Here is a 20,928-nt window from a genome sequence, read left to right as displayed (position 1 = left end):
GACTGCTGAAGATAAGTGCTTGTGTGTTTGATGTTTAACCAGGCTGACGTTAAGCCTTCTTCTTGGGATGATTTGTTGTTTTTTGCAATGCTTCTTGATCCCCCAGTGTAATTGAATATTATCTGAATCGGTTAACCCTGATATGATCTATCATTCTACATTTATATGTTCTAAGATATAAAAATTACCCAGCTATATTCTGTGCAAAATGAAATGCATCCAACATATTTGAAAAGCAATCAATTGAGCTGGCTAGAACTACTTCCTAAAGAAGTCACAGCCTCATATACATTTCCACAGCTCTTACTGTTATGAATCCCTTTCCATAGGTGGATACATTTCGGATTCCTAATAAGGTCCCCACCTTCAGACCCCCACAACACAGGGGGTTTAAGTTGGGGGATGCCGTCTACCCAACATTGGTCCTTGTCATGGGATCCCATGATGATGGGGGCAGGCAGGGCTCTGGTTTTTGTCAAAAGGGAAAGTGTACTCCCTTCCTTTTTTTCACAACCCTAATTTCAGATGATCTTCTATAGATAGTAGAAGGGTTACAGGCATTTGCTGCCCCAGTTCCTATCCAGAAAGGCCCCCAGCAAATTGCCCTCTATTACCCCTATGGAGTTTTGAAGTACCTGAATTGTGTAATGTCTGTGACCAATGTTTGATCTGTTAACTCACACGCCACTATAGGGAAAAAAAAGCATGGACACGTGTTTAGCATACGCCCTTGGTAGATTCCAAGGACAATAATAACTGGCACACTACTAAGGCAAGAGACTGGAGCCAAGTATGACAGAATGCTGCATGAAAAACAGGACTGGATGTGTGCATAAAACAGAAATAGTAGAGAAAATAGCAACTCTATGGAGGAGACAAAATAAATATAAACACCCCCAACAAAATTACCAAACCTAAAGCACACCTCCACAATAAAAGAACAAAAAAAGTAAAATAAAGATCAAACAAAATGGAATGATATTATGAATTATTTACCTGTATTAGAACACTAAGGTTGGAAGGTATCTCTATATAGTTTGCTACCCTAAACTCATTTATTTAAAAAGGTATGAAGGGAAAGCATACAAACATAAGTAGGAAATAAAAATACTGGAAAACAGGATAAATACAGTGTGAAACATGAATACATCTTCTGAATTTTCTTTTTATTCAAGATTTGCAGTATATCACAATAAAACCAAAAACAAATCCCTATCAACCCCAAAAAACGACAATCTCTATACCAACTGTAATCCTGCAACAAACAAGTACTCAGAGAAATGCTGAAAATACACGAACAAACAATATTCATAAGAACAGAATATAGCATATGATATCCAGAGGATCAAAAGCAATCAGTTTTCAAAATGATTATTCAGTACTCCGTAAACGCTGCGCAATAGTATCAATAAGCCTCAAATGCACCATCACCACTTGGTCTTCTGCAGAAAACATTCATGCCCTTTACATTGCAGGTAAAATATATATCCATAAATTTTCAATACTTTGTTAAATTTGGTATGTTGACCCCTACTAGCATAAGCAGCCTTTTAGGGTGGCCATAAGGAGTTAAACAAGGCCTTCCATGTCGCCCCCAGTGGGTGGAGAAGACCTATTCCAGCTGAGGGCAAACAGCTTCCATGCATATTAAAAAGAAGATCTCAGAAATGTTCACGTAGCCATCATTACCGCTAAGCGATCAACTAATCCTTGCACCTGAAAAGAAAGGGGGACAGCAGTAAAGAGAAAAACAAATTCTACCACTTTTTACTAGAAAGATCCAATCTCTGGACAAGACTGAAAAATTATGTAAGCACCATCAGCACCCAAAATTCTCTGCAAGGAATATCCATGCTGGGGTAAATACAATCTATGAACAATTGTGCATTGGGTGAGCCTATTTCTGGCATTAGGCAGATATGTAAAAGGAAGTTGCCACACATCCTCCTAGGTATGTATTACATCAAGAAGACACAATCTGAGAAGGGCTAAACGGCATTTTACCAGGAGAAGCTATTTTGAATACTCAACTACTGACATTCTAAAGTCATAGAGTCTTTCCTCTAAATTGTGCCCAAAAGATGTGCAGCACTATCAATCCCACAATATCTGACAGATTGTGATGGCCTTTCCAGTCCAAAGCCCAGATCTGGGATACTAATAAAGTGAGATAGGGTCCGATTTACTCATTTTCCAATGTAAGGAAAATATCTGACAAACCTTTTGCCATGCCTTTACTGGGGAGTGCAAAGACATTGTCATAGCGTAAAGCACCCTCACACTACAGAGGGGTATATATTGCAAGATCCCATATGACCCAACCTCTTTGCTTCCAAGGCAATAACCCAATCATCAGGTGGCGAATCCACAAAGAGGAGCCGAATAAAACAGACCAAAGTATTTCAGATATACAAGCATGTGAAGAAGAGTGAAAAAAAGAGCTGTACAACATTAGTATGTGGAGAAAACCACTTAAATGAAATCTGTATCTCAGAAAATTGTCCAACAGTACCAAACCCCCTATAAGTATTTGTAGCTTACACAGGTTTGGGCATACCAATCAGCAAAAGCCCTTCACAGCTAAAAGCCTATATACTGTATATATGCAAAAAATGTTGATCAGCTCTATGCAGCATACATTCACCATCCTAGTAGAATTGTCTTCTGTGTCAAATGTCCACCACCTCCCCCGTCCTCTCATCATATGCAGAATATAACACTTGTTTTTCTAGAGGGAACCTAATAGAGAATATTACAAATGTCACAGTTCAAGCAATGACACCAGCCAAATCCACTTCTCTAGCCAGCCTTGTTAAGGCTGGGGCAGAATAAAGAACTCAATTTTCATTTGATGCGGGATCACCGGTTATGGTAAATTAGGGTTAATATTCCACAAGACAAGGTATATAGTCTATAGGATTTCCCCTGGACAAAACACGCAGTTTGGGTTTTTAATATAAGCATTCAGAGGGGCCTGAACTCCACCTGTGTCATCTGCTGGATCAGTGTTGCACTCAATTAAGCAATACAAACTATTTCTCATTCAGTAATCGATGAGTTGTAAGTCCAAATACTACTTTTGTACATTATTTTGCCCTTCTAATCAGTGCTCTCAGAACAAAAGCAACTGGATTTTATTGATTATTTGTACATATTACAAGACTTGTGTCCTTTTAACCAGTATTTTCTAACATGTCAGATAGAAACCCTACTATTGATGGCTTGTGATTGTCAGCAACTGGTTTCAAATCTAAACATATTATTAGACTGCAAGTAAAAATTGTCTTAATGTGTTTTGAACCAGGCAGGAAATCTGATCACCTTGAGGAAAGAATTGCTGTCTTTCTGCTTTATGTGAGGGAATTAGGATGAAATAGAAAGGCAGGGATCCTGACATAATGGATGGAGAAATGATCAAGAAGCCACAAGAGCGCAAAAAAAATCTCATCAACAGAATAGATAGTAACTGCTAGTGTTGGTCTAATATCTCACTATTCGATTCAACAGCTATTTGATCAAAAAGTGAGATATTGTTTTGGTGGTAAAATTCTGAATTCGAACACCATTGAAGTCAATAGTGGGAGAATTTGTTTATTTTTAGGGACTATAAAAGGGGTGCAAGAGCAATCAGATTGCTCCTGCAACCCTTTCCAAGTTGTATCTCTATCCAAGAACACAGGGCACTAGATGTGATGGATGGGGAAACTTGTCCCTATTCAACCTCTAGTGCCCGGTGATCCCCTGCAGTCACAGCTGTGACTGCAAAGTTGCCAGGGTCATGTGTGCAGATAAACTCTGCAGTTCCACTACGATCCCTGTAGTGCCCCGGGGATCGCACACTCTTCTCATTGATTGCAAACGCTGCTGAATTTATTGTGAAGATGCCAGGCAAGTATTTCTTACACTGTAACATCCACAGTAATATGATGCACTTGTTACATTTTTTCCAGTGGATAAAAGAAAAATGTAACAAATTTATCATATTTCTGTGCTGGAAAGTGTGATAAGAAATATCATGTCATTGTAGAATAACTTGTAAAAAAATGGTTACACAAACACTCAATAAATTAATTTACCATTCACTTTTATTTTTTAACCATTTTTTTTACGAATTTTACTTTTTTTTTCTGGTCAGTGAAAGGATTTCCAGGTTTCTTGGCTCTATTCCTCTCTGATCTCTCACGTCCCAGTATCCCTCAGTGCATCAGAACAGGCGCCCGGGAAGAATCACTGACACACACTTGTACGGTATCAAGCAATCTCCAACTTTATTGTAACAAACATCTAGTTTTATAACTATCACTGTGCGTGCATGCTACCACAGTAGAGAAATAATAGTATCTTTGTTCTAATACAAAACCGCTTTGCTACATTGTTTCAGACACGTACAAGACATCTTGTTATTCTTTAATTGTCAGCAATATCTGAATTTAGCAGATGTCAGCAAGGACATTTATTTGGCAGAACATCATGTTTATACATATATAGTCTAAATAACCAAGGAATATATTCAGTTCTCATGATTAAATACTGAAACAAAATGGAGTGTCTTAGGCGACAAAATGGAGTCTATCAGACCCTTTCAGTCAGGTCTACCCGAATTCGAACAGCCATTTTTGGGTCAAATTTAAGGACAACCTAAATTCGAAACCAACACTAGTAACTGCATAAAAAATCCATATGAGTATTTGAGACAAGTCTTGGAAAACAGTCATCACATCCCTATAGAGGTAATACTGGATAATAGGACCTGTTCCTATAATATTAACCTGTTTTTGAAAGTTTTTATTTTGCCATTGCAATCTTTGAGAAGGATGCAAATTCCAGAAGTTGGTGTTTGAACCTGCTCTCTTATATTTCTCAGCTACCCTGCTTTGTAGATTCATATTTCCTCTATCATTTGCCACTTAACACAATGCATCTCCATGCATATTTTTTATGCATGTGATCACCAGAAGCATGTCTTAAATGGTAGCATACACTGGGCATGCACGTGTTTGTGTCCCAGCTCCTTCCAAGTCTTCAGCCAACACTGAGATTGGTGACCTGGGGAAGAGTAAACGCCACTTCCTTAGGTAAAGGTGATTGGCCACTGAGTACAAGCAACATAAGTACATGGGGTCAGGTAATGCTCTTCCCAGAAACAACGCTCCTTTTGCAATGGCAAGGTAACAGTAAAATGCTGGTATGCATATTTTGTAAATTATCCTAATGTAACAGGGGTAAAAATAGCTGTATTATTTTAATGCACAATAGACATTGTACATTAAGACTTTTTGATTCTTTGCAATTCTAATCTGTATTTTTTTAATTATACAGTATTATTAGGTACTTGATTGCTTATGTTGCTATACTCTGCTTCTTTAAAAGTAAATGACTGATTTTTCTTTTAGGATTTTTGATTTTGCATTCTGAGATTCCACCCACGGATCTGCACAGGACCACAATACCATGATGAGCGTAAACTTGTGTACCTAATCCTTTTAGTTTTTCTTTACATTTTTAGTGTAACATGTACTGATCGGGTTGTAGACAGCTTGCTTTGATTTTGCCACTTAAAATCCCCTAAGGGAGTGACAGCCATTTCACATCCCTTAACTTTATTAATCCCTTCTATATGTCGATATCTGGTGGCCCCCATTATTAAATCTCACACACACATTTCCTGGGCCCACTCCAGACCTTTACTGGAATCCTTTCCATCTTGTTTGATTTATTCTTTCTCTTTTAGCACCCTATCTAAAATATTGCCACATTCTGGGCAACATATAGATCCATTTCACAACCATCAGCTGTCTGTGCCAGGGTTATTTCTCCACACTCCAAGTCATTGCTTCTCCACCTGCCATGAATTCAGAAATGATTCAGAGTTGGCAGTTCATTTTTGTTCAAGTGCAACAATCTGTTATGGCAGAGGTGGGTGTATTTGGTGTGAGATAAAAAGAACAAAGCTGTGAAGAGTAAAACCCTTTCCCCAGCACATGATGTCCTCAGTCATCCAGTGTTGATGGCTTCCGGTGTTTTTGGCATCCTGCATTTAGGCGTTTGCCTGGCTGGTGTTCTGATCTTTTTTCTAATAATACTTTCTGAATCACTGACCCAGAACGAGTATGCAGCTCAGGTTTTTAGCTAATTGGCACACAATATCCTTTAGGTGCATTTTATCTCTTATTATCTCTTTCTAGAATATTGAATCAGCACATCTAAGTAGAGTACTAGTTACTGTTTTATTAGCACGTATGTTTTTGGGTAAATCTATTAGGAGGTCCATTGCCTTTGATGAGATTAATACTCATTTCAATAGTATCAAGTTTATGCAATAGCAAAACCAAATGCAAACCTTCCACCTGTGTATGGGAGGCCACCACCCTCTGACAGGTTCACGTTGTTCTGACATCTAGGATATAAAAGCATGAAGCTCAGAACACATTGGTATTCAAGATGAACTCCATGCAAGTCTCATTCCTCCTGCTTAGCCTGACAACTCTGACAACAGGAAGTGATGGTATGTAATGGCAATACACACACACCCACACACACACACACACACACACACCTATATATCATTTTAGAACATAGAATAGATAAGAAATATATATATATATTTGATTGGGAGGTTTATTTGCCCAGGATTCCTCTCCTGTGCGAAGTAGCAGGTGGAAGACTCAGGTGGGGATATAACATAGAACCAAGCCAGTCAGGAGCTTTGCTTGGAGACACAGACAGGTGGTCCGTTTGAGGGAGCTCTCTGCTTGGAGACACAGACAGGTGGTCTGTTTGAGGGAGTTCTCTGCTTGGGGACACAGACAGGTGGTCTGTTTGAGGGAGCTCTCTGCTTGGTGACACAGACAGGTGGTCTGTGTGAGTGAGCTCAAAAGTGAATAGAAGGTTGCTTTTATATATATATATATATATATATATATATATATATATATATTTATTTAGCAATCTCTATCCCTATTCATACATTTTTCCTCACATTAAGCCTTGGTGGTCATAAATGTCATGTGAATTCCCCTAGAAAGGATACAGACAGCATCTCACCATTCTATTGAAAATAATAAAGAAAAAACAGTTTGCTATTGGAAAGACAACAGTATCTAGAGGGGGAAGAGTACTTAACTAGGAAATATGTGGTCCCCAAAAAGTGTCACTTCTTTACTTCCTTCAGCAGAAGTGTATTCAGCATCCAAACCACAGATCTGGTTGTGTTAAATGCCTGGACCTTTGGTTTACCTATGGTTCCACCCTTCAAAAAATTTGTACTGTACATTGTCACTAGTAGTATAGTGATAAACCTTGACAGCAACACATAGGGATACTAATATTAATGCTTTCACACAGGATTCACACAACCTCCAACCAAATGTTCATTATTTTGTATTGAAATCAATTGGGAAAATGTTTGAATCCTGAGTGAAAGTTGGTTAAATCTTGGGTAAAACATAAATATATAAGTGGATTCAGTTAAAAGTAATAGCAAGGGTGTCATTTAAAGGTCATCTCTAGGTACTTTCATTTAAAGAATTGTAACCTTTTCCCTTTCATGTGATTGTAGTGAAACCTGGTGCATGTCCTCCAGAGAGATTCTTATACTATCAGAACTATCCAGTGCAGAACTTCTGCCAGAATGACAAAGATTGTTCAGGAGACCAAAAATGCTGTGTAGACAACAAGTTCATGTTCTGCAAGCAACCTGCAGGAGGTAAGTGTTTGATACAGCAAGACCCAGACTGCATGTCCCAATATCCGCACACTTATTTTGATGATAATTAAAGGGTGAAAGCTCTCCTTGTTCTATACCTTTCTCTATCTCTAACAATACATACCCACATTTACTTTTCTCTCCTTCTCATTTTACTTACTGGGAGCAAAATAAAAGACCCATGTAAGCTGCAATGCACGACATGGAACTTAGACATGGTTGAGGACCCCCCTCCCATGTAACAGCACTGGGCTACCCCCAATCACCAATACTGTTATATAGAACGATGGAAAGTCAACCACAGCCACATACCCAGCATTATTTCTGTTTGATCCCAGAGATCAAACAGAAGATCAGGGTTAGAAAGGGATGGGGATCAGGTGCCACTATGGAGAAGTTTGGAGAAGCTGCTGTTCTGTCCTAAATGATCAAAACAGAGGTTCACTTATAGCTTTGTATGAGAACGTCATGTATACAGATCAAATTAGACGAGTTCCAGGACACCTTCCCATTCTACAAAGATGATAAGCTCAGTGTCTTGGTGTACTACCTGATATCTGAACCTCAAATGAGATCTTCAAATAGGTGCTGTGACCTTCACATCATGTTCCCTTCATATAAGTTTAGGGTTCTGACCATATCCGCCCTGCTATAGGGTGAATATGGTTAGATCCATAAACTTTTATGACGGGCACACGATGTGAAGGTCACAGCACCTATATGAGGATCTCATTTGAGGTTCTGATATCAGGTAGTACACCAAGACACTGGGCTGATCATCTTTGTAGAATGAATGTGCAGTGGACAGGAGACATAGTACAGTAGTTGGCCTACCCCTCTGAATCCAGATGTTCATGTGGAAGCTTTGTCTACAAGTAGTCCACTACACATACAATTGTACATATAGGGCATCAATACGTTTGTCAATCATTTATCTAAACCAATGTTTTCCAACCAGGGTTCCCCCAGAGGTTGCAAGGGGTTCCTTAAGCAATTTGTTTCTTTTAGGTCAGTTACCCCTGACATCAATGATCTATTTGGTTGTCTATATCAGTGTTTCCCAACCTTTCTTAGTCGCGGCACATATTTTACAATTAGAAAAATCCCACGGAACACCACCAAAAAGTCAGACACGTAAATTAGCTACCTGCTGCCATCTAGTGGAAGAGTTTTTTTTGGTTCTGCCTATCACTATACATCGGTGGTATAGACAAATGAAGACAATTTTTTTGCAGTAAATAAATCATTTTGGGACCAATTAACTGAAATTGGATAATTTCCCACGGTACACCCGAAGATCTCTCAAGGCACACTAGTGTGCCGCGGAACAGCGGTTGAAAAACACTGGTCTATATAATGGTGACATTCTTCCCACTAGCTAACATTGTAAAAGGCATTGATCCTATTGACCACCAGGCCAACATAAACATTGACAGGGTTTCTCTGAGACCTAAAAGCTGTTTTTAAAGGTTTCCACCATGTTAAAAGTTTGAGAAAGGCTGTTCTAAATGGTGCTACAGATGCTCCTAGTAAAAACAGAAACACAGGGAAAGTACAAGAATGAAAAAACGGGGCAAAAGCTTCCATCCAACCAACCCATGTCAATACGATAGAACTTATTGTGCCCTGACTTCTAACCCTCACCACTCTTATTTTTTACAGAACGTTCAGGCTCATGTCCATCAACAAATACTTTAATAAGCCCAAGATGCAATGATGACTGTATATTTGATAGTGATTGTCCTTCAGAGAAAAAATGTTGCTCCATAGGGTGTGGAAAGCGATGCCTGAGATTAGTAAGAGGTAAGTCATTCTCTGCACATCATTCATTAAGCTCTGTAAAGATCCCACATTTACTTTTCAGCCTTTCTTCTCAATTTAGTCACTGTGGGCTACCTTGAAGCACCAATACTGTCAACCGGAGCCCCATACCCAGCGATATTTCTCTTTGATCCCAGGATCAAACAGAAAATCAGGGTTAGAAAAGGATGGAGACCAAGTGCCACTATGGAGAAGTTAGGAGAAGCTGCTGTTTTTTCCTAAAACATCAAAGCAGAGGTTATAGCTTTGTATGAGAACGTCATGTATACAGATCACATTAGAAGAGTTCCAGTACACCTTCCCATTCTACAAAGATGATCAGCTCAGTGTCTTGGTGTACTACCCGATATCAGAACCTCAGATGAGATCTTCATATAGGTGCTGTGACCTTCACATCATGTTCCCTTCATATAAGTTTAGGGATCTGACCATATCCGCCCTGCTATAGGGTGGATATGGTTAGATTAAAAAAACATATTATTCCTCAGAGTTTAGTCTTATTTCATTGGCATGATTTTTTTGGGGGGAAAAAGAAGTGTGTTTAATTTTAAAGCCTGGGTTGGCCCCATGATAGTCAGGGCTCAGAGGAAGTGGGTTGGATACTGTTGGCTGTCATTTAACCTTGGCATCAGAGGACATCTAGTGGTGGAAAAGAAGTACTGTAATTGTACACTGGTAGTAATGTTTGTATTTAAAAGTTCATGATATGTCATATTTTTACTGTATACATATTTTTGTTTTTAGAGAGGAGTGGTAAGTGCCCTACAAGTATACCAAATGTTTCCGAAACTGGGACTAAGGACCAGAACTGTGCCTCTGATTATGACTGTGGGATAGGCTACAAGTGCTGCGGCACACAGGGGAATAAGAAGTGCCTGCGAGCAGAATGTAAGTTTTGTATTCTGTTTTATAAATTCATATTTCATTCTTCTCCACATTATATTAGAACTGACAACAATGAACCTTTTCAAAAGAACTTTTTTTGCAGTTTGTGCGGCCTCAATAGGATTGCCATCTTGATCACTGAACCTCTCAATAGGGCTTATGTACACAGGCATGTTGCTACCCCATAATGCATAATGTTTTGTGTGCTGCACTGCAAAAAAAAATGCAGCAAGCACTAAATGTGTGTGCACTGAGGCATCTCCATGCACAATTTCCCTTGTTCAATAAAGGCATAGGTGATCACAAGGGACATGTCTTAAATGTAGCATACACTAGCCATGCACTAGTTTTTGTCACAGTGCCTTGCTGATCTACAGCTAAGGCTGACATAGGCCATGTTGGTGACTTTGGGGAACAATGAGTTCTCTCCCAAATGAGACGTGATTGATTACTGAGAGCACCTATTATTGCATATTACATATTCTGCTTACTGTTTAAAAAAAATGACTTGTTGTGTTTTTCCTTTTTCTTTTAGGATTTGTGATTTTTGCATTCTGAGATTCCATCCTCTTATCAGCTTAAAACTATAATACCAAGAAGATAATTGTGTGTGTCTAATTTGTATTTTATATATTCTTTATATTTAAAAGTAACATATGTGAATCAGTCTGAAGACACCTTGCTTATTGATTATGACAATTAAAACACTCATTCTTAAAACACAAGCTAACCAACTGAGATTCTGTTTTCATGTTCAATAAATATTACGTTAGACATATATATGTTGTCTTCTACAGTGTATTCATTTACATTGTGCCAACTGCACAATTAGTCATGCTGAAAAAACCCCACAAACTCGAATGAACAGAAAAAAGAAATATATACACGAATGCCTACTGCACAATTAGTCAAGCTCAAAAATCCCACAAAGTTCAATGAACAGAAAAAGAAATATATATGTTATATCCTGTGCATTGAAAAATGCATCAAGGTTTTTTCAAAACAATCTATTGAACGGCCACTTACTCATTTTATTAGTCCTTTCTGTTACAAATCCCTTCCATATGTGGCAAATAAAACTTTTTCTCTAGACCAGCCATTATCCACTGTGGAACCTGCAGAGGTTGCTGGTGGTTCCTTGTGGCTGGTTGACTTCCCATTTGATGATGCCTGCCAAGCTCTTGGCCAACATTTGGTAGGACCAGCTGCATGACTAATGATGGTTTTAGGCTACTATAAAGGTGTTTTTTCAGCCACCACTGTACGGGGTGGGGAGACATTCTTTCCATTGGGGACAGTAAATAATTTGCAGCAAGTGCATGACATGGGCCATTTATTTATTCATAGATGGTGATCATATCCCCCCTTTAACACTTTAACACCTCTGTCAAGATTTGACTTGACTTTTCAGGAATCCTAAGTGACTGATGTTCCTAAACACTTCATGGCCCTGATATCCTGGGAATCTCTTCACACCTGCCCAGGTGATCATACCCTTTGCTCTTTTTAACAAGTTAGACAAGAAGAGAAACTACACTACTTGTACAGAATGTTCACACACCCCCCCATATTAAAGCAGATTACTTGTTATATTTCTAATGGATAGTTCTCCTACAAAATAAAGAGTAAAAAACAACATGGAGTCTATGATGAAGTCTCTTCCTTATCAACCTCAAGGGAGAATAAATTGTTTATATCAGTTTACTTGCCCTTCTCTGCATAGCATCCAATTACTAGTGTTGGTGTTCAAATTCAGGTTGTCCTCATATTCGACCTGAATATGGCTGTTTGAATTCAAATAGATCTGAAAAACATGCATTTCGACTTTGCAAATTCATGTGTAAAAAATGTGTTAAAAAGGAGGCTTTAATGTTAAAGTATTATATATTAAATGTGTATGATTTGTGTAACTAACTTTCATTTTTTACAGGTTATCGCACAATGACAGGATGATTCCCAGGGCCACACAGCGTGGTCTCCCCATTCATCACCTCTAGTGCTCTGTAATTGGCTGAGGAAAGGTAAACCCAAATGACAGCTCAAGCGTCATCAGGATTTTTCTTTCGCCAGCCAATCACAGAGCACTAGAGCTGAATAAATGGGGAGACTTGTTCCCATTTAGCCTTTAGTGCCTGGGGAGCCTGTAGCACTGCTGTGTTCGTGGATAGAGAATCTCTATCCAAGAACAAATACTATAGTTATGCTAGGGCTGCAAGAACAATCAGGGGAGCGGAGCTATCAGCCACGCTCCGCTGACTGCTCTTGCAGTTCTACACAGTCCCAAACAATAACCTGAATTTTCCCACCATTGACTTTAATGGTGTTCAAATTCAATGTTTGATCACCGAATCAATATCCCCCTATTCGAAATATAAACCAAGTTGTGTTATCTTGCTGCCGGAACTGTTGCTGTTTTGGATTATTCTATGCATCCAATAAAGATAATTACTAATTTTAAATTAAGCAGTGCCTGGGTGTTTTTTTTTTTGTCGTTCTTTAACCCTTTCTGACATTTGTAGTCCAACAAATATTTCCACCTTGTTACAATCATGAATGTTAACTTTACAGTCATCAACAATAATGCCATGATGAGCTACATGTTCAATTTGAGTTAGTCCCAGAGTTTATTTGAACATTTATTTACCCTATTATTTGCCAACCACACATTGCAGTCAGATGTCTTGTAAGAACTTTATTCCAATACAGCACATTCCCAGTGTGTTTTGCATACCCTTACATGGTTGGTGTCATAGCTGATCATACCTGCAGTCCTAAATGCAAATATAATGAAGATTAACATAAATCCGTGTAGACACAGCCTTAAATGCCTGCTTTAAAAGCCTAGAAACTATCACAAACTCACATATTCTTGAAAATCTGAACGGCACGTGTATTGTATCTGAGGTGCATTCAGTTCTGACAGAGTACAGGCAAGATAAGTACATGGGGTCAGGTAATGTTCTTCCCAGAAACAACGATCCTTTTGCAATGGCAAGGTAACAGTAAATCCTGACATGCATATTTTGTAAAGTATCTTAAGGTAACAGGAGTAAAAAAAAGCTTTTTATTTTAATGGCCATGGTACACATGGTACATTAAGACTTTATAATAATACTGCATTTCTAATTTGTATAGTTTTATACATTTTACAGTATTATTAGGTATGTAGCACTATTCTGACCCACTCTGTAGGCTTCTGATGTGTTGTGGCGCAACCTATATAGAAGAACAGGAGCAGAGCCTTTACTTTATCTGTGGAAACAGGATGAAATCTCTCATAAGCGCAGTGCCTCCACTCAATTGGGCCTTGTGAGTAACAAGTGCAGTCCCAGTTGAGAATAGTATACTCATAGACAATAATCCACACTGTATTAGCATAAATAGTCTCTGTATTGAATAGTAACAACATGTGAAATACAGTGTAACATCAAACTTTGCAATCTTCAAACAGCAGCAGTATAAACATGTTAAAGTCCTTTCAGTATGTCTCAGTGAGAGGATTGTGCCATAACTTACAGTCTGATGTTATACTTCCTCCGCGCATGCAACAGAATCTGAGTCTCTCACTCTCCAGGGCATGTCCTTCTCAAGGGCTTACCCAAGAATCCTGGCCCCAGGCTGGATAGCAAACACTAAAATACATCACATAACAAAAGTTAACATCATTGTCCCCTTCTCCAGACTACTTTCCCCAAGTGGTATATTACTGAGATTTGCTGAAAAGAAACCTGATTTAGTAACAATCAGGCATAATGCTAACAAGTCTAGAATGAGCAGTAATCATGTCCATTATAGCATATGGTTCCACAGCACAGCTTTGTGTAGCATAGCAGGGTCTTCCCAAACTGTCATAGGTAAACACAGGTGGGGGCCGTCGGACACAATCTCCTTCTCCAATCTTCTTAGCTCTTCAGGCATTAATCCACGGGGTCCTGGAATAGAGCCAGCAGGATAACTTGGTGTTCCAACTATGCCTGCAACTGTAGGTCTAACATCTTGGGCTCTTGTTTCAAAAGGAGGGGAACTACGATCCAAATGTCCCCTCCAAGGATGGCCACCGTTAACAACAGGTGAATGATTCTGTAGAGGAGACTCAGATGGAGATGTAAACCAGTCACTGTCATTGCTCTGGTCTCCACTGTCAGCAGAAGGCATAACATCAGGATCTGGAGAAAAATCAGATTGTGGCTCCTCATCAACATTTGCTTGTGGTACTGGAAGTAGATGATTTCTATGCCAGGCCTTAATGTGATCTTCAGGTCCTCGAATACGGTAGACAGGAACTCATGGCAAGTTTTCTACAACTTCAAACAATTCTTTTCTCCAACGATCAGCTAATTTATGTTTGGCTGAGGGGCCCAAACTGCGGAGGAACACTTTAACACCTGGTTGCAAGTCTTTGAACCGAACATTAGCATCAAATTGTCTTTTTTGGCAACATTTAATTTAGCAGCATTTTCCTCTGCAATTCGATAGGCCTCTATCAAAGCCTCTGTTTTTAAGGTATGCAACATACTGACTGTGACTTTGATGTTCCAATCCATCAGTAGAGACACCCAACTGAATGGCAATCAGTCACAATCAATCACAATCAATCAGTCACAATCAAAACATTGCCCACTCCACTACTGTCATTGTCAATACACAGAAAGTCCATACACACTAAATCCATTGGGCCAGAACTTTTCAAGTGTTCAATTGGGGTAGCTCGAGTAGGCAGAGTTTTTCTCTGCAAACATCGGACACATCGCCTTCAGTAATCTGCAACAGTTTTCCTCATTCAAAGCCCAAAAAAATGGTCTTGAATCAGTCCATATGTTTTCTGAACTCCAAGATGTCCATGCTTGACATGCAGACTTCTCAAAACAGTATTTCTGTAGACTCGAGGGAGCACCAGCTGTTTCCTTTCAGGATGATCATGGAACAAGTGCACCCTGTATAGAAGCCCAATGATTATCTTTAGCTTAGTCCATTCTCTGAGCTAGTATGTACTGTGCTCAGGCAAATTTATTTTCATGTACTTGGGGTCTTTTCGAAGAACAGCTTCTCTAACATGTCTGATCATTGGATCTCTCTTTTGTAAAAGCATCATATCCTCCTTTTGTAGCTGGATATTTTTCTTGAGCTGTATAAAAGGTCCATTTGTCATTGAAAGGAGTTTTGATTTGTCAGATTTGTCAGAAACAAAGGAGTCTTTCAGTAGGTCATTAAGAGGGCGTGCTATCTTGGAATAACCTCCAATGAAGCGGTGGTAGTAGAAAGGCCGTCAATTCAGTCAGATTTGTGGGAAGAGCCCAGGTCACCACCGCCTCCACTTTAGCAGGATCAGTTGCTATGCCTTGTGCAGATACAATGTGATCTACAAAGTTTACTGAAGAGCGAGCAAACTTACATTTATCCAGGGAGAGCTTCAGGCTTTCTGCTCTCAAACGATATAAAAGTACTTTAAACAGTCTCTGGTCGTGTTCATCCAGGGTTGAGCCAAACACAATTATATCATCCAAGTAGACAGTACATTGCGAGGGACAAAGGTCTCCCAATGTTTGATCCATCAAACGTTGAAAGGTTGCAGGAGCGCTATTCATTCCCTGGGGCATACGAGCAAACTGTAAAAATCCCAACGGGCAAAAAAAAAGCAGTCTTTTTTTGATCTTCCTCACTCATAGGCACTTGAAAGTAATCAGAACGTAAGTCTATTACTGTGAACCATTTGCTGCCTTGCAAAGCATGAAGGGCTTCATCTATGCGAGGATCAGTGTATTGATCAATGTCTCAGTGCTATTGTACAGTACGTCGATTCAGAGTTCTGAAATCAACACATATTCTCACCCCAACAATTTTCTTTCTGACCACCACTATTGGAGATGCATAAGGACTTTTAGATTCAACAATGATGTTTTGATCTTTCATTTTTTTCAAACACTCTTGAAATCATCCAAATCTTTGGGAGGTATCCGTCTGGATGTTTCTCTAAAAGGAGTGCTATCTGTCATGCGAATAGTGTGTTGAATGCTTTTAGCACATCCCACATCAATTTCATCGGTAGAGAAAACATCACTGTACTCCATTAGCTGCTCACCGAATATTTGCTTGTGCTCTGGAGAACTGTCAGCATCCTCCAGGTAAAAGTCTAATTTGGTTTCTTGATTTACAACTTTGGGAGGGAAGGAAGTATAAGGGAATAACAATAGGCCACGTCCTGCCAGGCTGGTATTATGACTGGGTATGTAGTAATATTCCGAACAGTAACAACATCCATTCTAGGACATTTAAAACTATAGTCTTTCCTTTCAGGTATTATCTCCCAGCCATTCTTTGCAGCCATTTTGAGTATGTCTCTAGCAGGAAAAAACTTCCATTTGCCCCTGGAAAGGTTTCTCACTTCCCTTGGTGCAAGTTCTATTGAACACTCGGGATTCCCCACACTTCCTCCAGGGAGATCAGGAGTAAACGTTTGACATATATTCTGCAATTCTGGAGCGACAGGTAAAGCAGGCAGTGGAATCCTCAGTGGGCTCACATAAGCGATTACCTTGAGTGGTGGATCCTCATCAGCGACCACACTGGGAATGCGAAGTTCAACTTCTAGACAAACATCCAAAAAACAGGATTTTCTCCCACACCATAAACAGGCATATCGTTCACACATTGCAAAGGAAGATGGTTTAAGTGTTGTTGGTAGAAAGACTGGTATATGATTGTTAACTGGGACCCAGTGTCAAATAGAGCAGTTGTGGGTACATTATTAACAAATAGTTTGAATGTGCATCTGCAACCTACCCCACGTAATTTAATGAACTTTGATCTTTGATGCATTCTCTGTTTTTTTCTACTCAACTGTCCATCTTTACTGTGCATTTCGAGTCTGTCAGCAGGCAATGGACACTGACATCATCCTCTATTTTATCCACAAGAGATGCATGCTGCAGAGTTTCATTAGCTTTTAGTGCCTCCTATAGTGTGTGTGTGCTCACAGATATAGGTACACAACATACAGCAAAGGTTCTTTTATGTGACAATCCCTTCTCCTGAGCCCACTGCCATAGACCTTCTGTAGATAACAGTGGCATGGTAACACAATACTGTCCTGATCCAAGATAATCTCAGCAGTGCCTCCAATTGTAGCCCTCTTCTGACCCAGTCTGCAGGCTACTGATGTGTTGTGGCACAACCTATGTGGAAGAACAGGAGCAGACCCTTTACTTTATTTGTGGAAACAGGATGAAATCTCTCATAAGTGCAGTGCCTCCAATCAGTTGGGCCTTGTGAGTAACAAGTGCAGTCCCAGTTGAGAATAGTATACTCATAGACAACAATCCACACTGTATAAGCAGAAAGAGTCTCTCTATTAAATAGTAACAATATATGAAATCCAGTGTAACATCAAACTTTGCAATCTTCAAACACTAGCAGTGTAAACATGTTAAAGTCCTTTCAGTATGTCCCAGTGAAAGGATTGTGCTAAAACTTACAGTCTGAAGTTTTACTTTCTCCGCGCAAGCAACAGAATCTGAGTCTCTCACTCTCCAGAGCATGTCCTTCTCAAGGGCTTAGCCAAGAATTCCTGCCCCAGGCTAGGTCAGTACTGATGACCTCATCCCCAAAGTGCACAGGGTACAGCAGCCATCTTGGAACATGGCAAAACACACACTGCAGTAATTATTATGGAACACAATATTACATAAACAGCACAGGACCATATTGCTATGATGGGCATAAACTTGTGTATCTAATCCTTTTAGTTTTTCTTTACATGTGAGTGTAACATGTACTGATCGGGTTGTAGACAGCTTGCTTTGATTTACCATTTAAAACCAAAGACATTTCTGTCTGTGCCACAGAGTCACAGCCATTTCACAGCCCTTAAGTTTATTAATCCCTTCTATATGTAGATATCTGGTGGCCTCCATTATTATATCTCACACACACTTTTCCTGGGCACACTCCAGACCTTTACTGGAATCTTTTTCATCGTGTTTGATCAATTCTTTCTCTTTTAGCACCTTATCTAAAATATTGCCACATTCTGGGCAACATATAGATCCATTTCACAACCATCAGCTTTCTGTGCCAGGGTTATTTCTCCACACTGCAAGTCATTGCTACTCCACCTGCCATGAATTCAGAAATGATTCAGAGTTGGCAGTTCATTTTTGCTCAAGTGCAAGAATCTTTTATGGCAGAGGTGGGTACATTTGGTGTGAGATAAAAAGAACAAAGTTGTGAAAAGTAAAACCTTTTCTCCAGTACAAGTTGTCCTCAGTCCTCCAGTCCTAATGGCTTCCGGGGTTATTGGCATCCTGCTTTTACAGTGTATTGTAGTAGATCAGGGTTTCTCTGGGTTGTAACCCCTGCCATGATGCCAGCTGCCATTTATGACTCGGTTTTAAAAATTTCCTGGTTGGTGTTCTGAATTATTTCATAATACTTTCTGAATCACTGACCCAGAATGAGTATGCAGCTCAGGTTTTTAGCTAATTGGCACACAATATCCTTTAGGTGCATTATTAAAACTATAAAACTAATAAAATAGATTTTTTTACAATGAAATCAGCAATACTATCTTAGTGAAGACTGATGACCAGACGGGAAGAATAGCAAGCATGCTATATGTTTTAATGCATTTCCCTGCATTAACTTTTTAAACGTTTTTTTATAGCAACAAAATTAGTTAACCATTAATTAAAGCATTTACAGTTCTCTGATTAGGGCACAAACAAAAAACCTGAAGTAATATTGTCTATATAAAGTTACAGAAGCTATGGAACACCATGCGTAATGAAATTGTTTTTCTTACTGGATAGGATAGGGTTAAAATCACTGTTGAGATTTTCCTTTTGATTCCATGTCAGAGATAAAACAGAAAGTGACAGGAAATTAAGAAAGTTTATTAGAATTCTTCAGATCAACAAGAAAAAGACAGCTGATAAAGCTATTGTGTATATATTTAAGTCAAGAATACATAAGGGCGTGTTAATCAGTAGACATAAACATTACAAGAGCTCTCCCCTTCTGGGCTACACTAAGGTTGTAATATACAAGCATTATGGTTTATTGGATAAAGGGAGCCCTTTTATTTGAATGAGTTTTCACAATCAGCATAGAACTTTTCCTTTTTCTATTTAAATGTAACATAAAAATGAATGTCACCATATATGTTACAGCATGATAATGTTCATCATATCCCACTACATGTTGATGTGCATTGTAATGAAGGTGACAGCAGACTTAGAAATTATTTACTTGCTTTTTGTTCTCCTAGAAATATTGTTTTACAATTTTTATTATTGGGTGGCTTAGAACTTGAAATGATTGTGGTTGAAAGCACCAAGTGTACAGTCATCATAAAATTCTCTTCTCTTTCTCTCTTGTAGCTCCAAACTAACTTTCCACCATGTTTCTTTCAGAAAAGAAAGGATTCTGCAAAAGTGAAAAAATAATTATGTGTTTCCAGGCAGAGCGATCACTTTGTTTTACTGACACTGGCTGTATGAACGATGAAAAATGCTGCCCCCATATGTGTGGCAATAAGTGCGAGAAACCCTTGTCAGGTATGCCCTTTTAGTGATGAGTGATCATCCTTTATTTTTACTTGCATTGTTCCCATTACAGCCACATGCTACTGTAGATCACTACATTTGACAGTGGTTAAAGAAAATTATGAGATTTATAGTTGCTTACTTCAAAAGTCTAAACTTGCATATTATTACCAGTCTTATTTAGTCTTATTTCTTTGGAATGATTTTTTTTTTGGGGGGTGGGGGGAAATGTGTTTAATTATAAAGCCTGGGTTGGCCCAATGACAACTAGGAATCAGAGGAAGTGGGTTGGATATTGCTGGCTGTCATTTAACCTGGATGTCTGAGGACATCTAGTGGTGAAAAATGAGAACTGTGATTGTACATTGGTAGTAATATTTTTATGTAAAAGTTTGTGATATGTCATGTTTATATACATGTTTTTTTTGCTTTTAGAGAGGAGTGGTAAATGCCCTACCAGTATACCAAATGTTTCCGAAAAGGACCAGAACTGTGCCTCTGATTATGACTGTGGGATAGGCTTCAAGTGCTGCGGCTCAGAGGGGGAGAAGAAGTGCCTGCGAGCAGAATGTAAGTTTTGTACTCTGTTTTATAAATTCATATTTCATTCTTTCATTCTTCTCCACATTATATTAGAACTGACTAGTCCTTGTCAGCAATGAACCTTTTCAGAAGACCTTTTATTGCAGTTTGTGTGGCCTCAATAGGATTGCCATCTTGATCACTGAATCTCTCTATAGGGCTTATGTACACAGGCATGTTGCTGCCCCATAACGCATAATGTGTTGTGTGCTGCGCTGCACTGCAAAAAAATAATGTTAACTTAATGCTGATAAATAGTGGAGTGTATGCATTATTTAGGTGTTTCCACAAAACAAATAGTACTAGTATATGAAAGTCCCAGGGCCAAATCCACTTTGTGCCAAATATTTTTTTGCTTTTCCATCCCTTCAGGGTGTTTTTGGTGATTAGAATGGC

General features: G+C 39.0%; 1 protein-coding gene across 1 annotated transcript in view; it reads left to right on the top strand.

The window, feature by feature from the left end:
• Nucleotides 1–20,627, top strand: part of LOC140325764 (uncharacterized) — a 33,170-nt gene extending 12,543 nt beyond the window's left edge. The window contains exons 5-6 of the mRNA XM_072403779.1: nt 19,819–19,962; nt 20,386–20,627. Of these exons, the coding sequence (XP_072259880.1) occupies nt 19,819–19,962; nt 20,386–20,612 (371 nt within the window). The 3' untranslated portion in view covers nt 20,613–20,627. The remainder of the gene's footprint in view (nt 1–19,818; nt 19,963–20,385) is intronic.
• The last annotated feature ends 301 nt before the right edge of the window (nt 20,628–20,928 follow it).

This window comes from Pyxicephalus adspersus, chromosome 3 (assembly GCF_032062135.1).
Source record: "Pyxicephalus adspersus chromosome 3, UCB_Pads_2.0, whole genome shotgun sequence".
NCBI lineage: Eukaryota > Metazoa > Chordata > Amphibia > Anura > Pyxicephalidae > Pyxicephalus > Pyxicephalus adspersus.
This window is presented reverse-complemented; position numbering and strand designations above follow the sequence as displayed.